We start from the raw sequence: 24,170 nt of genomic DNA, 5'->3' as shown, positions 1-24,170 counted from the left end.
ACTGTTTTCATTGGCTCTTCTCAAATACTCAAATGAATTCTGTTTCAAACAGTATCAAAATTTGTGTCTTCTGTTTCTCCATGTTTTATAAGTTCAAATTGAACAAATAATGAGCTTCCCTTTCATTATTCCCATGAATATTTGTTGTCCTGAAATTGATTTGCCATACAGTGGCACCACATACCCATTGTGTTGACTTGGAACTGGTGGTACCACTCTTTTCCGGAATGATATTGTGCGGTATTACCTCAAGCTAGCAGCACCGAAGTTGAAACTACCCGAAAAGAATGTCTACAAAAATATTTGACTGCAATTTTTAGGGGGACTTTTTTTTTTCTTTTTCTTTTTGCAAATCCTTTAATGAACGGTTTCATAATGCCACATTACGGAGGAAATCTGGTGCTTCAGAACATATGCTTTATTGCCCCTTTTCATCTTGCCAAATCCTTCACTCCGCGAATCTTCTCTTCTGCTCTGCCTCATTATTTGATCCTTTTTGTTTCTTTGCTGCTGTATCTGATATTGTGCAAAAGCTGAAAGGGGTAAACTTAATTTAAAAATAAGTTTAACATAGTTAAACTTAAAACTTAAGTTTTAAACTTAACGTAATTTTTCTAATAAAATAAGGTACCTTATTTGGGAAAAAAATAAATATTCACAGAGGTGCTAAACTATACACAGTATTTACCATTTCTATCACTGAATGTCCAGTATTCACTCAAACAACAGAAGAAAATATATAAACAGAGCGAAGCTAATGCCATCTGGCCCAACATTCACTATTCAAATGCTGATGTGTAAACCAAGTCTATGACATATCATCCAACGTCATGTGTTGTTACAGCCGTCCAGTTGGCACTATGCTGGTGTGAGACGTTTCCTGTAAAAACATCTCACTGTTCTCGGGTTCTAAAAATCATTTACTGCTTCATTTGGCAGTAAAGATCAGAGAATCATAGCAAAATGCAGCACAGACCATTTAAGCTGCCTAGTCGCATTGACCTGCACCCGGACCATAGCCCTCTACACTCCTCCATACCCATACCATCCATGTACCTATCTGGACTTTCTTAAACATTGAAATCCAGCTCGCACGCACCACTTATGATGACAGCTTGCTGCACACACTCACAGCCCTCTAAGTGAAGAAGATTCCCCTCATGTTCCCCTTAAACTTTTCATCTTTCATCGTTAACTCCCGACCTCTAATTGTAGCCCCAGCTAACATCAGTGGAAAAAACCTGCTTGCATTTACCCTATCTATACCCCTCATAATCTTGTATATTTCTATCAAATCTCCCCTCAAAATTCTACGTTCCAAAGAAGAATAAAGTCCTAACCTATTCAATCTTTCATTTATAATTCAGTTCCTTCAGTTTTGACAACATTGTAAATTTTCTCTACCTTATTTGCATCTTTCCTGTAGGTGGGTGACTAAATTTGCACACAATGCTCCAAATTAGGCCTCACCAATGTCTTGTACAGCTTCAACATAACATCCTGTCTCCTGTACTCAATACATTGATTTATGAAGGCCAGTATGTCACAGGCTTTCTCTGAGCCTATCTATCTGTGCCACCACATTCCAATGCGTTATGGACCTGTATTCCCAGATCCCTTTGTTCTACTGCACTCTTCAGTGCATTACTGATCACTGTGTGAGATCTACCCTGGTAGGTCCTACCGAAGTGCAACACCTCGCACTGGTCTGCATTAAATTCCATCTGCCATTTCTCAGCCCATTTTTCCATCTGGTCCAGATCCCACTGCAAGCTCTGATAGCCTTCCTTGCTGTCTACTACACCCCCAATCTTGGTGTCTTCTGCAAATTTGCTGATCCAGTTAACTGCATTATTATCCAGATCGTTGTTATAGATGACAGACCCAGATAATAATGATGTATCTTTTTATTATGAATATGGTTTAAAGAATTGCAGGGTAGTACTGCTTGCCATGTAGCAACAAAATGTTTGAATGCACTATGTGTTCACCACCCCTGACCAAGGGAAATGTGCTCTGTCAGGGAGAAGGTGCAATCTCCATACCGATAGGGCTGGAGATCTGATTTGAATCAAGTCGTAGGAGCTGGGCAGTGACTGTTCCAGTAGCTACATCACTGTACTGCCCCTTTATCTTATTCATTTGCTTTTAGTGGCCTGCTATGTGTCAGTGATCCAAGATTAAGTTTGAATAATTTGACTTGATTGGATACCCACATTCTTAACGTGATGCAATTTCTACACACAGATGCTGTCCAATTTCTTGGCTTAATTCTTAAATCTACTTTGTTACTCACATTTCCATGCTAATGTCAGATTCTCTCGTCATTTAATTACTTCTAACTGAAGTAAGGAGTCTACTTGGGGCAACATTTGGCCCAAATGAGATTTGATTCAGGAAAACCTGTTTTTTAAAAAAAAACAAACACAAAAGATTCTGCAGATGCTGGAAATCATGAGCAACACACATAATGCTGGAGGAACTCAGCAATTCAGGCAGCACCAATGGAGAGAAATAGTTTTTTCTGGGTGAGTCCCTTCATGGGCAGGAAAGGAAGGGGGCAGAAGCCAGAACAAGTGTGAGGGAAGGAGAAGGAACACAAGCTGGCAGGTGATAGGTGAGACTAGGTAAGGGGGAAGGGGGATGAAGTATGAGTCTGGCTGGTGACAGGTGGAAGAGTTAAAGGGACTGAAGAAGGAGGAATGTAACAGGGGAGGACAGTGGACCATGGAATAAAAGGAAGGAGAAAGGGGTCCCAGAGAGATGAGATGCGTAAGTGAGCAAAAGAAGAGTGAGGGGGGATTCCGAATGGGGAATGGCAAAAGAGGGAAGAGGAAGAAATTACTGGAAGTTAAGAAATTGATTTTCATGCCATCAGGTTGGAGTCTACCCAGATTGAATATGTGGTGTTGCTTCAGACTGCTAATGCTGACACATCTGATTGGTAACCAGCTTGTCAAAATAGTACAGTTAACAATGATGCTGGGGTGGGTCCTTAATTTTATTTCAGAAATGTGGCATAATCAAGTTGCACAAAACTGCAAATTCAGAATTGCCAAGGACATTTCAAATGCAGTTTTGAAATTAGTACTGAACTGCAGAGATTTGACTATGGTATTGTAATGTATCAAGACTAACATTGGTTAAGGGGCTATTTTATTTGTGTTTCTAAGTTAATACCAGATTTACTGTTTGCATTTACAGGGTGCAAAATGTGAACTAAAAGTGAAAAATGGTGGAATGTATGAAGGAGTGTTTAAAACTTATAGCCCTAAGGTAAGCATGAAATCAACTTTGTGTTTTTACAACATGTAAAATAAGCTATTTTATCATATAATGTATTTAATATTTCCCATTCATGATTACAAACTGTGGCATTTTTAAGCTGCGGTGTTCAATGTTTCTAGTAATAGCCTGATTGCATTGCAGAATTTGCACAGTCAGTGATAATCAGATATTTGAACAGTATTGCAGTGTTTATTTATAGTAGTTTATTTACTGTAGCGGTAAACTAAATTCTTGTGAAATTCACTTTTGCGTCAAACTTGTAACAAACCATTTTGTATTGCTAACATCTATTAATTATTTTAAGAGAATACTTAATTTGAAATTCTGTAAATGGTAGGGCATTGCAATCTCAATTATAAATAGTAGTGCTATTTTAAAATTTTTGTTTGCTTCCATCTACTAAAAATACTGTGATTTCTGTTTGTTTGAGAATGGTATAGTCCACTTTTTGTGGCAGTGAAATAAGCAGTTTCATGCAATTGCCGTACTTTTTTAATAAGTAATAAGACCTGAAAAGTGAGTATTTAAATATAGAAGATTTCTGATAGTCAGGGTCTATTTTCTTTACTCTTTATCAGCTTAACCATAGTAGCAGTTTTTTAAAAAGCTGCAATTAATCATTTGAGAAATAGGATTTCTCTAAAATTTTTATTGGAGGAACAATTAGATTGTTCCTGTGTTTAAGCACCAACCTGCATTTAGTGCAGGAACTGAGAGTGGGAAGGTGACTAGAGTAGCAGAGCGGTTTGATGTTCATCTAACTGGTCAGTTTCTGACATCCATTTGTCTGTGAGTTTGGTTCCTTACCACACTGCTAAAGTGTGAAATTTCTTTATCATTTGAGTTGGGAGGCATTCCTGCCCTTTTTTGTTAGGGGAGATTGCAGTTTAATGAGATATTGATCTGTTTCAGGAGAGTCTCTGTGATAATACTGGGAAGTAAATTTTATAAATATTGTATGCTGGCGTAATTGTTTGCTTGAAATACCGACCAATCAGGTTCAAAGTAAATTTTATTATCGAAATACATATATGTCACCATTTACAGCTCTGAGATTCATTTTCTTGTGGGCATACTCAATAAATCTATATAATCATAAATATAACAGAATTCATGAAAGACTACCTAACTAGGGCATTCAGTCAGAGTAACAAACTGTGCAAAGACAAAAAGAAGAAATAATTGATTAGTAATAAATATCGAGAACATGTGGTTAAGAATCCTTGAAAGTGAGTCCTTTGGTTGTGGGAACGTTTCAATGATGAGGGAAGTGAAATTGAGTGAAGTTATCCACGTTGGTTCAAGAGCGTTATGGTTGAGGGGTAGTAATTGTTCTTGAACCTGGTGGTGTGAGTCCTGAGTTTCGATGTCAGCAGCGAGAAGAGAACATGTCCTGGTTGTTGGGGGTCCCTGATGATCTATGCTGCCTTCCTATGACAGCGTATCAAGTAGATGTTCTCAATCTCAAAGGTTGGGAGGGCTTCACAAGTGATGGACTAGGTCGCATCCACTGCTTTTTGTAGGATTTTCCATTCATCGGTAGTGGTGTTTCCATACCAGGCTGTGATACAGCCAGTCAGTACACTCTCCACTATTCATCTATAGAAGTTAGTCTTGCCAAACCTCCGCAAACTCCTAAGGAAGCAGAGGTGCTGCCTTGGTTTCTTCGTAATTGCACCTAGAGGGCCCAGGACGGGACCTCCGAAATAATAACACTTTGGAATTTAAAGTTGTTGACCCTTTCCACTTCTGATCCTCTGATGAGGACTGGCTCATGAACCTCTCCTGAAGTCTATAATCAACTCCTTGGTCTTCCTGACATAGAGTAAGAGGTTGTTGTTATGACACAACTCCGCCAGGTTTTCAGTCTCACTCCTATATGCTGGTTCATCATCACCTTTGATTTGGCCTGCGACAGTGGAGTCATCAGCAAACTTGAATATAGCATTATAGCTGTGCTTAGCCACACAGTCAAAAGTGTAGCACGAGCAGAGCAGGAGGCTAAGCACACAGCCTTGTGATGCACCTGTGCTGACGGAGGTTGGTGATGAGGTGTTGCCAATCTAAACTGACCGGCGTCTGCAAGTGATGAAATTGAGAATCGAATTGCACAAGGAGGTATCGAGGCCAAGGTCTTGGAGCTTATTGATTAGTTTTGAGGGAATGTTGATATTGAATGCTGAGCTGTAGTCAATAAGGAACATCCTGATGTATCGGTGGCATCCATTAGTCTCGCGAGACCATGGATCTGCAACTGGAAAGTCTTGCTTGTCCTCTCCAGGGCGCAGGCCTGGCCAAGGTTGTATGGAAGATCGGCAGTTGCCCATGCAGCAAGTCTCCCCTCTCCACGACACCGATGTTGTCCAAGGGAAGGCAAGGGCCGATACAGCTTGGCACCAGTGTCATCGCAGGAGTTGACAGAACGAGGTTGAAGGCAATGTCGGACTGTCTTAGGGACTCCAGCTCCGTATTTGTCCTCAGGGCTTACTCCCGAAGCCTTTCCCATGAGTGGGTATGGCTGCAAGGCAGCGGAGGTTTGAAATCAAGAGTTTTCCCTCTCTTAGATGGACTGCCTTCCCAGGCTGACGAGCTCCATGTACCCAAATCCATCTATCCTAATGTACAATGCCTATAAAATGTATTCACTTCCTGTCTCCCCTCCCCCTTGTAAATTTTCAGTTTCAATTTTTTTTGTTTTACAATATTAAATCACAGTGGATTTAATTTGGCTTTTTTTTGACACTGATCAACAGAAAAGTGAAAACACATCTCTACAAGGTGATCTAAATTAATTACAAATATAAAACAAAATAATTGATAGCATAAATGTTACCCCCTTTAATATGACATACTAAATCATCACTGGCGCAAGCATTTCGTTTTCGAAGTCACATGGTTAATTAAATGGAGATCACGGTGTGCAGTCAAGGTACTTCAATTAATTGTAGTAAAAATACATCTGTATCTGGAAGGTTCAACTTACCCGTGAGTCAGTATTCTGGCTAAAACTACACCATGAAGACAATGGAGACAAAAGAACACTCTAAGTAACTCTGCAAAAGGTTATTGAAAAGCACAAGTCAGGAGATCGATACAAGAAAATTTCCAAGTGACTGAATATCCCTTGGAGTACAGTTAAGTCAATCAGCAAGAAGTGGAAAGAATATGGGACGCTGTAAATCTGCCTAAAGCAGGCCATCCTCCAAAACTGCGTGACTGTGCAAGAAGGGGACTAGTGAGGGAGGCTACCAAGAGACTCATGACCACTCTGGAGGGGTTACAAGCTTCAGTGGTTGAGATGGGAGAGACTGCACATACGACAACTGTTGCCCGGGTGCTTCACCAGTCTCAGCTAGGGTTGGCCAGAAGGCATGAGGGAGACTCTGAAGTCAGATGGAAGAAGGTTCTATGGGTGATCAAAACCAAAATTGAGCTTTTTGACCATCAGACTAAACACTATGTTTGTCATAAGCCAAACACTGCACATAGTCAAAAACACCCCATCTGTACCCTGAAGCATGGTGGTGGCTGCATCATACTGTGGGCATGCTTCACTGCAGCAGGCCCTGGAAGGCTTGTGGATGGTAAAAATGAATGCAGCAAAATACAAGGAAATCCTGGAGGAATACCTGATGCAGTCTGCAAGAGCACTGCGATGTGGGAGAAGATCTGTTTTCCAGCAAGACATTGACCCCAAGCATAAAGCTAAAGCTACACAGGAGCTTAAAAACAACGAAGTTAATATGCTGGAGTGGCCAAGTCAGAGTCCAGAATTTGTGGGTGGACTTGAAAAGGGCTGTTTGCTCATGACCCCCATGCAATCTGACAAAGCTTGAGCAGTTTGGTGAAGAAGAATGGGGGGAAATTGCAGTGTCCAGATGTGCAAAGCTGACAGAGAACTATCCACACTGACTCAAGGCTGTAATTGCTGCCAAAAGTGCATCTACGAAATGCTGACTTGAAGGGGTGAATATTTATGCATTCAATTATTTTGTGATTTATGTTTGTAATTACATTGTAGAGATCTGTTCTCACTTTGACATGAAAGTCTTTTTCTGTTGATCAGTGACAATGAAAGCCAAATTAAATCCACCATGATTCAATGATGTAAAATAATAAAACATGAAAACTTTCAAGAGAGGGTGAATACTTTTTATTGGCACTGTTGCATTTTTGTTGTCCAGATGTTCCAGAGTTAAGTGAAGAGCCAGTGAGATGGCACCTGCTGTGGACCTGTTGCTCCATTAGGCAAATTGGAGTCGATCCACGTAACTTCTCATGCAAGAGTTGATATGTTTCATCACGGACCTCATGAAACATTTCAGCACTGTGGATGTAAGTGCTACTGGATGATAGTCATTGAGGCAGGTCATCACGCTTTTCTTGGGCACTGGTATCATTGAAGTCTGCTTGAAGTGGTGGGTACACACGCTGCTGAAGTGAGAGGTTAAAGATCTCAGCAAACGCACCAACTAGCTGATCAGCACAGGTCCTCAGTTCTCGGTCAGGTATCCCATCTGGGCCGGATGCTTTTTGTGCCTTCACCCTCCTAAAGGCTACTTGCACGTCGGCTTCGGAGACTGACATCATAGGATCATCAGAGGATTTGGGAATTCGTGATGTTTCCTCCATGTTCTGATGGTTACAGTGAGCATAGCAAGCATTGCCCTGCTGTCACCTATGTTGCTTGATTTAACTTTATAAGAGATGTTGGTGTTCAAGCCCTGTCACAAATGTCAAGCAACCTTAATTGTTTCAATTTTGTTCTGGAATTGCCACTTTGCCTGTGAGATGGCTTTCCAGAGATCTTACTTGGACCTTTGTAACTTTCTTGATCACCAGACTTCATTGCCTTTGTTCTGGCTCTCAGTCGATTCCAGATTTCATGGTTCGTCCAGGGCTTCTGATTGGGGAAGACTGAAAAATTTTGTGGGAGCACATTTGTCTACAGCCATTTTAATAAAGTCGGTTACAACCATGGTGTATTCATTCAGCTCCACAGAGGAGTCCTTGAACATGGCTCAGTCCACTGACTTGAAGCGATGCTCTAGCTGCAACCACCTCTTTGTAGTCCAAATCTCTGGAGCGTTGCTCTTTAGCCTCTGCCTTTATCCAGGTAGGAGAAAAATAGCCAAGTTTTCTGATTTACTGAAATGCAGCCTGGGCCTGGAACAGTAGGCATTCCTTATCTGAGTGTAATAATAGGTGTGTTGGGACCTCTGGTGTTAACAGGTTATATGCTGATGGTAACTGGGCAGGGTTTTCTTCTCAAACAAGTCCGGTTGAAGTCTCCAACTATGATTTGAAATGCGTTGGGATGGACTCTTTCTTGTTTGGAGATGGCATCATGTAGTATTGCATGCGCGTGATTATAGTCAGCCGCTGGTAGTATGTAAACTCCAGTGATGAGAACGGATGGCATTTGATCGTTAGGTGTTCCAGTTTGGGGGAGTGCGAGTCTGCCAAAACAGCCACATTAGAGCACCACCGAGAGTTTTATCATGAAACGTATCTCCACCTTTTGCCTTTTCTGATTCACCAGTTCGGTGCTTCCGGTAGACCGAGAAGCCTTCTGGTTTGACCACTGTAGCTGATATGCTGGGAGAAAGCCATGGCTCGGTCAAACATAGAACACAACAGTCTCTCATTTCTCTCCGATACAACAACCTTGCTGTTAGGTCCTCAATTTTGTTCTCCAGCAACTACACATTTGCCAACAAAATGCTCGATAGAAGGAGCTTCATCCATCTCCGTTTCAGCCTGGCTTGCTGTCCCCTCTCCTCCCTATGGCAGCTATATTTTGATTTAGTTATTGAATAAATTCAGATTCCCTCTTCATCGCAGATGATTGGCATGGCAGGAATTGCATTGTTTCCTGGTTATCTAATTTGGCATGTGTGGCCACTCCCCCAACTTCCACCTTCAAAAAAGAACATGGCTGACGAATATCACCAGGCCTTCTAGGTCAAATATCTGAAAACGGAGGCCATTTGTGGGTGGAAAGACAGTCATTTGACTTTTCACAAACACTGAAGAAGAATACACCATAGGCTTGCCCTGCTGAACTTAGTTGAGATTTTGGCAGGTTTGTCGATATTTCCCCACTAGTGGGTATTGCAGCTATGATTGCAGGGTGAGTGGCTGCCAATGACTAAAATAACAACAGGCTAGAAAGCCTTCCTGCTGTCACCTTGTTCAGTTGAAAGAGTGTTGGTACAACCTAGTGGACAAGATGGGTAACCTAAATCACAGCTTGTGACTGCTGAGTGGGTGAGAAATGCTGACCATTTTCAATGTTTAAAGGACAGGGTTATTGCATCAAGTAGAGTTTCTGTCCTGGATTGTATAAACAGGCAGCTATCAGGAAATCCGGAGAGAGTAGAGGAAGGGAAAAAAAAAGGAATCATTTAAATTGAAAGCTACATTGGGAATTGTTTGGATCACTCTGGACCAGGAGTTCTCAACCTGAGTCCATGGACCCCTCGGTTAATGGTAGGGGATCCATGGCATAAAAAAAAGTTGGAAACCCCTGCTCTAGATGAATATATTTATGCAACAGTAGACTTGTACATACTCTACATAGTTCGCATTTGTGTTCATTTAATTATGGAAAGTTTTTGTTTTCTGAAATGTTTTTAATTTGAGAAATGAACATCGCTATGGTTAAGATTTCAAATGTTTTTCTTCCAGTGTGACTTGGTGCTTGATGCTGCTCACCGAAAAAACTCAGAATCCAGCTCGCGAGAACTGGGCCCAAAACGTGAAGATATTGTTGAAAGTATCATTTTTAAATCTGCAGATGTTGTAATGCTGCATTTTAAAGATGTAGATTTAAATTATGCAAGAAGAGGTATTGACATTTTAAACTACTTTAACCAATGTGAATTTCATATAATAATTGTTAAGATTTGATTAACAAAATTTTAATTAAGTTGATGGAAAAGGTTAAAATGGAAATATCATGAGTTACAGTAATTTAGTTACAAAACCCGAGTCCCACCATCATGAAGGAAATGTGTTCTCGGCAATCTGCCAAGACCCCAAGTAATAATATTATAAAATAAATCAAATATTAAAAATAAAATAGTATTTCCCTTCAAGCATAGCTGAAGTACAAACCTGCTGAATTGACAGAATTTAAGAAGCATGAGTTCAAGTCTACCCGGGTAGGAATGTACTTGTTCAGTTCTATTCTCGCCTATTCAATTACAGCTGGATAATGACCAGTAGTGATTTCTTTTTGCATGCAAGTCCTTACCGCTACTGTCTCCTCTTTTTTCGCGTGCGTGCGAGTCTGTGTGTGTGCGTCTGCATGTCCGTGCGTGCGTCCGTGATGATGTCTTTTTCATGCTTTTACAAGGCGCGGAGTGAGAGAGAGACTGTGTGGCGCTCCACCCCTCACACAGACATTTCCGCAGTATTTTCCCTTTACTTTATGAGGTCGAGTTACGATCTCGACACTCAACCTGGAAAGCGTACTCGGGAGTGGACCTGACTAGTTTCGAACCCAGGAACCTCCGATCCTGGGTCCTGCACTGATGTCGTTGTGCCACCAATCGGTCCATCTCTACTGTCTCCTAATGGCCTCTTGATAATATCGGAAAGCACATTGTCACTTGTCTCACCTATACTGATGACTCTTAGACCTTTATTTCACCCTGCCTTGAACTCTTAAATTGCCTTTTTTTCTTTTGCTTGATATCCAGTAGTATATGCAAAAATACCTCCAGCTGTATAACTTGTGACAAGTTTTGTTCCTTGGCCATAACTCACTGTGAATCGCCTTGAGCAGAATCAGTCTTTTTGGGAGTGGTTTCATACTTGTCGCCCAAGGTGAACTTTCTGCTACATAATTATCCCACCACTTCCATATGAACACCGAAGGCCTATATTACATTTTAACTATTGTTTAGACTCTTATTCATGCTTAGAATGTTTTTAGAATTGAAACATTGCATATTTTGTCCCACTCTTGTCAGCTCTTTGACCCATGGTTGGTGACATACATTGACCTCTCATCAGATAATAGGTCAGCGTTAAAATTCTCTATTTTCATATGTCTTCATTTTCTTGACTCTCCCTCCTCCTACAATTATTTTCAGCTCTATATCCTTTCAAGATTTCTATAGTCCTCAGATTTTGGCCTTGTGCTCAGCCACAAAAATTATTATTGTAGCATTAAAGAACATGCCTGGAGTTGCTAATACACAAAGCTGTGGCATTACTCTGTACCTCTCTACTTTCCCCTACTTTTAAGATGTGTCTTAATACCCCCCCCCCAATCAAACTTTTCCCTATGTCCTTCTTATTTAATAACACTCCTATGAATTTGGCTAGGAACATTTTAAAGTTAAAGGTTCTATATGCATGGGCGTGGCTGCTAGTTTCATTATGCTTTTCCTTTCATGTTCTTTTCCATTGAAGTTGTATCTGAAATATTAAAATTCAAACCGGAACTACGCCTTGATAATCTACACACATACAGCATCTTGTATGAAATGCCAGATGCAGTTTTAACACTTTTATTTCATGAACATGTAGAGTGTGGTATCTGCTGAAATGTTCGGCTTAGAAATGGCACTTTAGGGGAGAACTTTAGTACAAAGACTATGGAAAGAGGAAGTGGTTCTTTGTTCAGATCTGGATATATTTTCATTAGATATTTAGGTTTGAATGATTCAATGTCATATCTGATTGAAATATTGGTTCCCATTTATTTTTGAGTTCAATTCTATTTAATCTTACTTAATATTCTCTGCATATCTTAGCTAAGGGATACTACTGTCTGAATTGGAAGATTCTGGGTTCATAGTTTGTTTCAAAAATTTGATAGCAAAATTTGGGCACCTATTCCTGTGTACTATTGTTAGCGTTATCTTCTGGATGAGATATTAAGAAAAGGACAACTTGAATGAAGGTTCATGAGCCTGTACTGGAAAAAGAGTGAGAAAAATTTCCTGAGATTAAAAACAAATGTTTGCAATATTTAGTGTACTTAGGCAAATACGTGGAGAGAAAAGCAGTTTGTGTTTTGGTTTAATTAGAATTGGAAGAGATTAGAGATAAAACCAGGCTTAATACGGAAGTTATTCTTCTGGTCTATTAACTAACACTTAAATTTTCTGGCCCTCTTGGTCTGTGCAGTATACCAAGATGTGGTCATTAATGAACCTCAATATTTTTCTATGTTGATTCTGTGAATGCGGTGGTTAGTTAACCTGAAATAACTTCTGCTTGAAGTCCTAAAACAAGAGTAACCTTCAGAAAGAATACTTTTCAAAGAATATGTCATAATGCAGTTTTGGGAGGCAGGGCTGAGAAGTTAAATATCGATACTTCACTGGAAATGTTTAATAGTTGAATGCAAAAACAGTACTGACTTATGTGCGATGTATTTTACGCTGGTCTTGCATTCCCAATGTTAGTAATTCTAAAGAATTACATTGACATAAATTATTATATTGTTGGAATATTTGATTGGGCATTGGTGTTTTGCCACCTGAATTGTGGTAGATGGTAGGAATTGAACTTGGCCTATCTCTTATTCTTTTGGCATATTTTCTCCTTGTTTTAGTACTTTTTTTTTCTACTTTTCTCCTTGTTTTCAAACTTTTCTATCCTTGTAGCAACCAAAAGATAAATAGCACTGCCCATGTTTATTCTCCATTTTATTAATATGAGGAGAGGCAATAAAAAGAAAAGGGATCTGTTCAAGAACAGTTATCCACTCCACAGTTTTGGCATATCTAATTAGAAAGGTATGCTGGTTTACAGTTTTGTTGCAACAAACAATCTGTTGGAAGTATTCAGTGAATCAAGCTGCATCAGTGGAGGAAACTCCAGCAGACTGTCATTCTAGATTCTGGTATCTGCAGTTTTTTGTGTCTCCAGTTTATAGTTTTGCTAATTTGGTTTCCTATTGGAAATAATTTAGACTGAAAGAATCCTTTGTTAGAGGTGGGAAAGTGTTCAACAGCAATATGGGCCAGGTTAGTCGCAGATCTGATTGAACAATAATATTATGTCAATACTTTCAAAGGCTTTAGAAAGGATTGCTACCTAAATTTGGTGCGTTGAACCATTCGTGTATCTCTAATATAGCAACATAACATCCCCAACAAAACCTTTTAAAAATACTTTCGCAGGCATATGTTGTCAACAATAGTAACCAATTTTACATTAATGTTCTACCAATTGTTTACATCTTAATGGAATGCATAGCAATATAGGTACAGTTATAAATACTTGGTGTTCAGAAATATAGCTGTTATCAATTTTTTTTATAGTTTGAATGCATATTGGATTATACTCATTCTAATAAAAATGTGTCCAAATAAATTTCATAAATTGGAGAAGATCCTTAAGATAGGATCTATTTGTATTTGGAAAAGCTTAGACATATCAGGGACAGTCAAGCATGGCTTTGAGCAAGTCTCACAAATTTAATTGAGTTTTTTGAGAAGGAGCCGAAGATGATTGATGTTGTTTACATGACATGGTCTTTGGTAACATTTTCATGGTAGGCTTATCCAGGAGATTAAGGCACATGGGATTCTACATCATAGACTTGGCCCAAGGATACAGAGGGTAGTGGTGAAGGTCAGTGAATAGTGGTGTTCTGCAAGAGTCAATGCTAGGACCATTATTTTTGATAAATAATGTAGTAGGGCTGGTTAGTAAATTTGCAGATGATGTGAAAACGAACAAAATTGTAGATAGTGAGTAAGGTTGTCAAAAGATTGAGCAGAACATGAATCAATGGAAATATATACAGAGAAAGTTCAGGTGGAGTTTAATCCAGATGATAATGGTAAATGGGTTGACACTTAACAGCACTTATGTAAAGAGGGATCTTGGGGTGCAAATCCAAGTCCCCTGAAAGCGGTAGTGCAAGTAGGTCGTAAAGAAGGCATGTGTGCCTTCATCAGTCAGGGTGTTGAGTATAAAAGTTGGAAGTCATGCTTTAGTTATATGAAACATTTGTTCGACATAACTTTGTGTATTGTGTGCAGTTCTGATGTGACCTATTGCAGGAAGGATGTGGAGGTTTGTGGGTGGATGCAGAGAGGTGCACAAGGATGTTGCCTGGCTTAGAGAGTATTAGTCCTAAGAAGACAAACTGGCATTATTTTCTCTGGAGTATCAGAGGCTAGGGGTATATAGGAATCTATAAAATTCTGAGAGGCTTGGAAAGAGGAGATAGTTAAGTCTTATTCCGAGATGGAAATGTCAAATACTAGAGGTAATAAATTAAGGCAAAAAGGGAAGAGTTGAATATAGATCTACGAGGCAGTTTTTACAAACCAGGCATTTATGTGTGTCGCAAGTGCCTGAATGTACTGCAGGGGAGGTGGTTGAAGCAAAAACAAAAGTAATGTTCAAGAAGCATTTAAATTGGCACATGGACAGGTAGAAATTGAGGGATATAAACTAGAGGTAGACAGATAAACCATGTGTAGTTTAAATTAGCATCATGGTCAGCACAGACATTGAGCTTCAGGCCCTGTTCTATTTCCTAGCCCACAAATATTCATAATTCAGATATCCTGATTTATGCTTGCTATATAAATGCTCATTTAAAGTTTAAACTAGTCTAATTAATAAATAAAATGACCAGTTAAAAGAATGAATTATTTCTTTTGATCAAAGTTCTTACAGAGAAAGTATCACATGTTAAGTACATAATCGTAGAACACCAAAATTTTTTTTAAAGGACAGTTTATTTGTTGTATGCCTCACTTTTATACCTTTAAAACTATTTGATCTTGGATGCTTGGCAAAGTTGTGGTTTAGGATAAATTCAATCCATAGACCGGTTCATAGAAAATCTTGTTAGTAGTGGTTTGTCTTGGTTTGTTATGCAGTTAAAACTTAAGATTTTTCTTATTATTACATTCCAGGTTTAAAAAAAATTCTAAACAAGTTGTTGATAATTAAGCACCAGCAGAATCAGAAGATAATGCTTCTGTCAAAAGTTTGATTCTTTACATACAAGCACAGTGTAGAAATGTTACAAGTCTAATCCAAGTTTTATTTTTTTGGTTGGTCATCGAGTATACCGAAAAAGTTTGCAGAATGCTTTTGAGCTCAAATATCAGATTCATTTAGCACTATTTTTATCCACAAATTTATGCTCAATTTCATTTGATGGGCAGGGGTCCAATATGGTTTGTGAAGAGTTTCTGAAAACTTTCTGAGCTCTATCCAATAGGCAGACATCAACAACAAATCTTCAGTGATGGAGTGAGAATGTGTTAAAAAGGCCTGGTGCCATTCAAACAGATATATGATCTGTATGGTGTTGAGATAACTAAAAATTGCAAATACATCCAGCTAGGCAAATGGAAACTTATTTTTTCAGAGTGCTAATGATAGGAATGTGATAGTGGAAGTGCCATTGCAATGATTTGTACTTATTCTTTCTCCCGTTGGAAGTGGATATTTGTTGACTCTTGCATGGCACTACTTAATAGCTTGCAACCCAAGCCTGGGGATTGTTGTAGATTTATGCTTACAGGCATTAACTGAAAGCAGACATTATCTATAGAAATGCAAACCTAGCTGAACAATGCACTAAGTAACTTAGACAGAAGAGACACCATTGACAAGGTGGCTAAGAATAATTAGATATTGAATCTGTTGCCCTGGCATTAAAATATATTTATTTTAGGGACATAGTTGTTAGAAGTAGAATCTTAAAATGTATTTTTTAATAATTGAACCTGTTGGTAAATGTTGAAGATCACAGTGAAATAGTTTAGACATGCATAGTTATCCTTCCTTTCTCCAACAACAACTTGATAAATAAAATCCTGTATAAATATTTATTGAAAAAGGAACATTTCCATTTTTTTCCTGTAATTCTTTAATCTCCATTAAAGTCAGTGTATTCATAGATCCTGTGCCTGGTCAAACCTTTTGCTGGATTTCCCAATTGTAATGACCTTAAAATCTCAGTTATGTTTCTTGACAGATACGCTATTCATTACTGCACAGTAAATTTGAGGCTTCCACATTTCTCTGTGAATTTGCAGAGGTTTTGAACTTTCATCATCATCAGGTGCCATGCCCAGTTTGAGCTTTGACTGCCATGGCCCACACACTCCTGTTTTGGGTCAAGTGGATCAATTCATTGGTATTCATTTCCAGTTCTCTGGCTGCTGTCTCCATCATCATTTGTCTTTGTCTTCCTCTTGCTTTCTTCCCTTCAATCTTTCCCATAATTACCGTGCATTCTAACTCCTCTTTCCTAATCACATGTCCAGTGAAGTCACATTGCCTTTTCATGTTCTCATACATTATTTCTCTTTTTGAACTTTACTGACATTTAAACAAGTAGAGTAGGTACTGATGGTTCTATTCTGTTTATTTGACCCTTTAAAATTGTATATGGAAACCTATTGATGAGAATTTAATACTGCCATGAAGGATTTTGTATAGATTAGTTCAGGAACAAGACCTAATGATCTCTCCTGAATTTTGGCTTAATTTGTGCAAAAAAAGTGGATGATCCTCTAGCATATTCAAAAAGGATGCAAGCATTGTGTTGGAATCTTTGGTCAAGTACATGATGTGAGCATGCATTCGTCTACAACACAGTCTTAGTGCCCTGTCAAATTAGAAACACCCTCCCCTTATTTTCTGCATTGCAAACTGCTATCAAGAAATAGGTGCTGTTTTCTAGCTACTGTGTTAACTGCTATACCTTCATTGTAAAGAGGGTATTAAATTGCTCCATTCATAGTCATGTCCCATTTTGAGTACACAATGCACAATATTTTTAATAAGCAAATGTTGCTGTTCATTAAACCTGACAGCTGATTGATCATCTTGATCCTTAGTACATATTTGGTTTACTGATATTTTTTCTTTTTTCCACCCTCTCTTTCTGGTCTCTGTAGTTCCATCTGAAACAGGTAATTCTGTTTATTGTTTGTTTATAATGTGCATATGTTTACGCTGTCCCTTTTGGTTTCAAACTGATTCTGAGCTTAACTTCTGCTTATACGCTGCTTTAAAGTGGCATAAATCTTAGAAAGCATTGCATGTTCAATTCAAGTGACCCTCAAATTACTAAAACGAAATCATAACTGCTCTAGGAAAAATTCACTTAATTTTTACTCTGAATTATTTGTGACTTTTTTGTACTTAAACACATTCTGCAAAGATATCTCCAACTTGGTGAACAGAAACTGGAAAATTTATGAATACCTCTTTGCATGTGTTAAATAACCTTAATGAAAATCAAGAGTACTTATCTAAAATTATGTAATTGTACAAAAGAGATTGTTTTCAAGGTGATGGTATAAAATAACTTGCATTTTAAACAGCTTTTTGTACTCGACATCTTAAAATTTTCAGCTGTTTAAATCACTAGATTCGGTACTTTGATGAATTAGCTTGACTTAAAAGAAATCTTGCTTGGACATTGGTTCTGTTAAGATGGGAGAAGGATGAGTATGTCACAGTAAGGCATAACTTTTGCCAAATTATGTTGGACTTTAACAAAGGTTACTACATCACCTGGTAAAATTGTGAGCATTATAATTGGCAAGAGAGCAGAACCTTTATTTCCATTTTGACAAGTCTTTAGTTTCTTTGTGGCATTTAGCAAAAGATGTACTTTATTAAATACTCCACAAATTGTTGTAAAAAGAATGGAGATATTCTGGTATTTATACAGCTACTTGTTAGCACTGATTTGGCTACAGTAAACCAAGAAAACATTTGCCCCAATGCATTTAGTTATTCTGCATTGCACTGATGTGGGCTTTCCAAAGGAAAGGGAGCAGCATATAATATTTGTATGTTTTTAAAAATTTAATTGCAGATTCTGAATTTTGGCTACTTTCTGAGGAATAAAATTTGTGTTGAGTTTCCTTAAAGTAAAAAATTGTAACATTTTCATTGTCATGACCAAGCCAAAAAATTCTGACTGACACTTGCACAGTTCAGTAGAATTAGAGTATGGATTTTGTCTGGTATCCTTTGTTGCTTATGGTTCCATCTCATGGTGATCCTTGAATTTATTGTTGCTGTGTACTGATAAAATTATTTGTATTTGTTTGCATACTAGAAATACTTCTAGGGCTGGTTATATTTTTAAAAATCATGTAGGAAATTTTTAACTTGTATTTTACTGGAAAGAGGAATTCATTGATACTCAAGTGAGGATTGTGGGAAAACTGGGAATGGACTAGATTGCTCTCAGAGAGCTGTTACGGGTTGAAAGTGCTGTCAGGAACCAACTATTGTATTTTGATAATCAAAAATGTGAAAGTGGGTTGATGTAGAAGGGTTGCGATGTGCACAAAACAGCACTTTAATAAGGATCACATTTTAGTGAATTAGAAAATAGTTGACTAGCAAATAATTTACTGTACCAGATTTAGTAAAACATTGGCAACATACTTAGGTTATTGTATTGGTTTGTATCTGAGATTATTGGATTGGCAGAATGTATTCAGGTGGAAAGGAAACATTCTTGAAAATAACTAAAATAATAATTTTTCAGAACTGGCAGTGAATTATTGTATCACTGAGGTTTGGCTGCTTTTGGGACATGACACATTCTTTCAATTGTAATCAGCAGAGTGATTGCTTAGGATTTGTAATTTGCCAATTTAAAGCAGATGCAGCTCCAATTATACATTTCTGATCTTTTTAAAAAGCAGCTTGTTCCCATAGTTTCCTTACCTGAAATGACAGCTGCCCACCAATTAACCCCAAGTTCTCAACAACTTGCAGTTTTTTTTTTATTTCATTATTATTATTATTATTATTATTATTAGTAGTAGTAAAAATCTTCTGAGGTGTATATGTTTCAATGCTAGGAGTATTGCGGGGAAGGCGGATGAGTTGAGGGTGTGGATTGACACGTGGAATTATGACGTCATAGCAATTAGTGAAACTTGGCTACAGGAGGGGCAGGACTGGCAGCTTAATATTCCAGGGTTCCAATGTTTCAGATGTGATCGAGGCAGCGGAATGAAAGGTGGGAGAGTAGCATTGCTTGTTAGGGAGAATATTACAGCAGTGCTCAGGCAGGACAGATTAGAGGGCTTGTCTACTGAGTCCTTATGGGTGGAGCTGAGAAACAGGAAAGGTATAGCCACAATAGTGGGACTGTATTACAGACCACCCAATAGTCAACGAGAATTGGGAAGAGCAAATCTGCAGAGAGATAGCAGGCAACTGCAGGAAACATAAAGTTGTGGTGGTAGGAGATTTTAATTTTCCATATATTGATTGGGACTCCCATACTGTTAGGGGTCTAGATGGTTTAGAGTTTGTAAAACGTGTTCAGGAAAGTTTTCTAAATCAATATATAGAGGGACCAACTAGAGGGGATGCAATATTGGATCTCCTGCTAGGAAACGAGTTAGGACAAGTGACGGAAGTCTGTGTAGGAGAGCACTTTGGTTCCAGTGATCATAACACCATTAGTTTCAATTTGATCATGGACAAGGATAGATCTGGTCCTAGGGTTGAGGTTCTTAACTGGAAGAAGGCCAAATTTGAAGAAATGAGAAAGGATCTAAAAAGCGTAGATTGGGACAAGTTGTTCTCTGGCAAGGATGTGATCAGTAGGTGGGAAGCCTTCAAAGGAGAAATTTTGAGAGCACAGAATTTGTATGTTCCTGTCAGGATTAAAGGCAAAGTGAATAGGAATAAAGAACCTTGGTTCTCAAGGGATATTGCAACTCTCATAAAGAAGAAGAGGGAGTTGTATGACATGTATAGGAAGCAGGGAGTAAATAAGGTGCTTGAGGAATATAGGAAGTGCAAGAAAATACTTAAGAAAGAAATCAGGAGGGCTAAAAGAGGACATGAGGTTGCCTTGGCAGTCAAAGTGAAGGATAATCCAAAGAGCTTTTACAGGTATATTAAGAGCAAAAGGATTGTAAGGGATAAAATTGGTCCTCTTGAAGATCAGAGTGGTCGGCTATGTGCGGAACCAAAGGAAATGGGGGAGATCTTAAATAGGTTTTTTGTGTCTGTATTTACTAAGGAAACTGGCATGAAGTCTATGGAATTAAGGGAAACAAGTAGTGAGATCATGGAAACTGTACAGATCGAAAAGGAGGAGGTCCTTGCTGTCTTGAGGAAAATTAAAGTGGATAAATCCCCGGGACCTGACAGGGTGTTCCCTCGGACCTTGAAGGAGACTAGTGTTGAAATTGCAGGGGCCCTGGCAGAAATATTTAAAATGTTGCTGTCCACAGGTGAGGTGCCGGAGGATTGGAGAGTGGCTCATGTTGTTCCATTGTTTAAAAAAGGATCGAAAAGTAATCCGGAAATTTTAGGCCAGTAAGTTTAACATCGGTGGTAGGTAAGTTATTGGAGGGAGTACTAAGAGACAGAATCTACAAGCATTTGGATAGACAGGGACTTATTAGGGAGAGTCAACATGGCTTTGTGCGTGGTAGGTCATGTTTGACCAATCTGTTGGAGTTTTTTGAGGAGGTTACCAGGAAAGTGGATGACGGGAAGGCAGTGGATATTGTCTACATGGACTTCAGTAAGGCCTTTGACAAGGTCCCGCATGGGAGGTTAGTTAGGAAAATTCAGTCACTAGGTATACATGGAGAGGTGGTAAATTGCATTCGACATTGGCTCAATGGAAGAAGCCAAAGAGTGGTAGTAGAGAATTGCTTCTCCGAGTGGAGGCCTGTGACTAGTGGTGTGCCACAGGGATCAGTGCTGGGTCCATTGTTATTTGTCATCTATATCAATGATCTGGATGATAATGTGGTAAATTGGATCAGCAAATTTGCTGATGATACAAAGATTGGAGGTGTAGTAGACAGTGAGGAAGGTTTTCAGAGTCTGCAGAGGGATTTGGACCATCTGGAAAAATGGGCTGAAAAATGGCAGATGGAGTTTAATACAGACAAGTGTGAGGTATTGCATGTTGGAAGGACAAACCAAGATAGAACTTACAGGGTTAATGGTAAGGCACTGAGGAGTGCAGTGGAACAGAGGGATCTGGGAATACAGATACAAAATTCCCTAAAAGTGGCATCATAGGTAGATAGGGTCGTAAAGAGAGCTTTTGGTACATTGGCCTTTATTAATCAAAGTATTGAGTATAGGAGCTGGAATGTTATGATGAGGTTGTATAAGGCATTGGTGAGGCCGAATCTGGAGTATTGTGTTCAGTTTTGGTCACCAATTTACAGGAAGGATATAAATAAGATTGAAAGAGTGCAGAGAAGGTTTACAAGGATGTTGCCGGGACTTGAGAAACTCAGTTACAGAGAAAGGTTGAATAGGTTAGGACTTTATTCCCTGGAGTGTAAAAGAATGAGGGGAGATTTGATAGAGGTATATAAAATTATGATGGGTATTGGTAGAGTGAATGCAAGCAGGCTTTTACCACTGAGGCAAGGGGAGAAAAATACCAGAGGACATGGGTTAAGGGTGAGGGGGGGAAAGTTTAAAGGGAACATTAGCGGGGGCTTCTTCACACAGAGAGTGGTGGGAGTATGGAATGAGCTGCCAGACGAGGTGGTAAATGCAGGTTCTTTTTTAACATTTAAGAATAAATTGGACAGATACATGGATGGGAGGTGTATGGAGGGATATGGTCTGTGTGCAGGTCAGTGGGACTAGGCAGAAAATGGTTTGGCACAGCCAAGAAGGGCCAAAAGGCCTGTTTCTGTGCTGTAGTTTCTATGGTTCTATTATTATCATCATCATCATATTATCCCATCCATCATGACATTGAAGGAAGTAATTTGGCACTTTCAATCCATTCTGACTTCAGAGCAATCCCATTCCCCCATCTATTTCTTGGTAACCTGTTGTCTCTCATCTGCATCAACTCTACCCGAGTTCCCATCTAATTCATTTACAGTAGGGACAAGTTCTCAGTCACCAAGTGTGGCGGACATGGGGCAAACTTCACTGTTTATCTATGTGAATGTATGTGGAACATACAAGAATACATACACAGTATCACAGGATCAAATCTGAGCCTCTGGGACTATGATGTAGCTGTTAACCTCAGCAGGATCAAAATTTTGGCAGCCTGTTCTTAGGATCTTGCTTTGTTTTTTCTCCTTCCAAATGATGAAGTAATGGGTTTTCATCATGAGATTTCTCAATATGGCCCAGTTACATTACTTTTTGGAAGAAATTGGCTGCACCTCAATATCTCCTAACTATCAAAGCACATTTCATTTACAGCAGATGCTTGCGTTCAGTGAGCTAAGAGTATGGAATAAAAAGGATTAAGGGAATCAGCATGACCCACTGGGATGAAGCTCAAATCTGTCTCCTTCAGAATTAGGGAATCCTTTAGATTACTACCCAGGCCTGGTTGCTGAAAGGTCATCATGGTGTAGATCATATTTAAAGGTTGTTTAAAATTGGAGCTGGTTTAATATTTTGAAAATCAGTAAACTGTAGACTCTGGCATTTTTGGCTTTGTGTATGGGAAGAGAACACTTGCTGTTTCAGGTTAATGAGCTTTAGTCAAAATTGGGAAGGAAAGGTTCTTTTAAACTGCCTCTGATTTTCTGATAGGGTAAAACTGGGGTGACCATGGGTATAAATTGAAAACAAGATCTGGTCATTGAGAGTTCTGGAGTGGTGAAGTATTCCTTATTGGATAATTTCACTAAGATAATTTGCTGAAATTGTTCATGTCTGATCCCCTTAAATCTTCATTTTTCAGTCATTGACTTTTTCATTGTTTTAGGTTTAGATTTTTCATTTTGAGCTTTGGCAAATTTCATATTGCCTTTTTATAAATCATACCAAGTTTATTTTTCTGCCAAATTTATCCTCAAGTTCTCAAAATACTGATTCTTAAGTTACCCTTTTGTTGGAGCATTGGTTATTTTTCACACTTTTTGACTGCTGAATGTTAAGTTTATTTGACCATTTGCAGTCCAAGCCCTTCCCTGAGGGTCACAGTTATAGAGTTTACAGCATGGGTCCTAGGCTGTGACCATAAAATTTCTTTTGCTGATCTCCTTTCTCCTTTCTGTTTGCCAATGAGACCCAAGACTGGTGGTACATATTGGACATCTGAAAACTGGAATTGTCTGATATTCAGTTCAATGAAATTTGGACATTATTTTCCAAATACTGGAGCATTCAGCTTGGTACTGGTTCATGACAGCATTCTAGACCAGTTAAAGTTTATTGTTATTATGTTTACAATTCCACACCACTGTATACACCTGAAAAATCCTCAATCCAAACCGCTCATCCTCTTTCAATTTTTTTTGTCCACGGTCATGTGTTTTTTTTTAAAAAAGCAGCCTCGCACCTAGCACTGTAAAAAGGAAGCAAAATTCAACCTGTCCACGGAGTACAAAAATGCATTTTTCCTCAAAACTGTACATAGTCCATACTACAGGGGAAAAAATGGCTTTGATCTCACTCCTGAGGATGTTGTACTTTGCATGTGTGATTTGTAGTACTCAATGTTTGGATTTCTTAATTACATTCTGCATCACTGAGCAACGTCTGTATTTTTTCATTTACAGTCTTATGTGTTTAGTTCTGCTTGCCTCATTATAGGAAGGGTATCAAACCTTTAGAAAGGGTGCAGAAGAGATTTACCAGGTTGCTGCCTGGATTAGAGAGCATTTCTTATGAGGATGGTTTTAGGGAGCAAGGGCTATTCTCTTTGGAGTGAAGGAGGATGAGAGATGACTGGATAAATGTGTATAAGATGATAAGAGGCATGGACTGACTACATAGCCAGAGACCCCAGACAGAGCAGTGCATGTAGTTCTGTTCGCCAAGGTATAGGAAGGATATGTTAGGATTTGAGGAGGTGCAGAGAAGATTCATCATTGTGTTGTCAGGGATAGAACAGTTCAGTTATAGAGACTGGAGAAGCTTGGCCTGTTTACCCTGGAGCA

At 38.9% G+C, this 24,170-nt stretch overlaps 1 protein-coding gene across 4 annotated transcripts in view; it reads left to right on the top strand.

The window, feature by feature from the left end:
• The window catches only part of atxn2 (ataxin 2), a 139,435-nt gene that overhangs the window by 47,744 nt on the left and 67,521 nt on the right, over positions 1-24,170 (top strand). For all 4 annotated transcript variants that reach the window (XM_063034633.1, XM_063034630.1, XM_063034631.1 and 1 more), the window contains 2 exons: positions 3,205-3,276; positions 9,979-10,138. In XM_063034633.1, the coding sequence (XP_062890703.1) occupies positions 3,205-3,276; positions 9,979-10,138 (232 nt within the window). The remainder of the gene's footprint in view (positions 1-3,204; positions 3,277-9,978; positions 10,139-24,170) is intronic.

The sequence above is a fragment of the Mobula hypostoma genome, chromosome 27 (genome assembly GCF_963921235.1).
Source record: "Mobula hypostoma chromosome 27, sMobHyp1.1, whole genome shotgun sequence".
In the NCBI taxonomy this organism is placed as follows: domain Eukaryota; kingdom Metazoa; phylum Chordata; class Chondrichthyes; order Myliobatiformes; family Myliobatidae; genus Mobula; species Mobula hypostoma.
The sequence above is the reverse complement of the archived record's forward strand: the minus strand, read 5'-3'. Positions and strand labels throughout refer to the sequence as shown.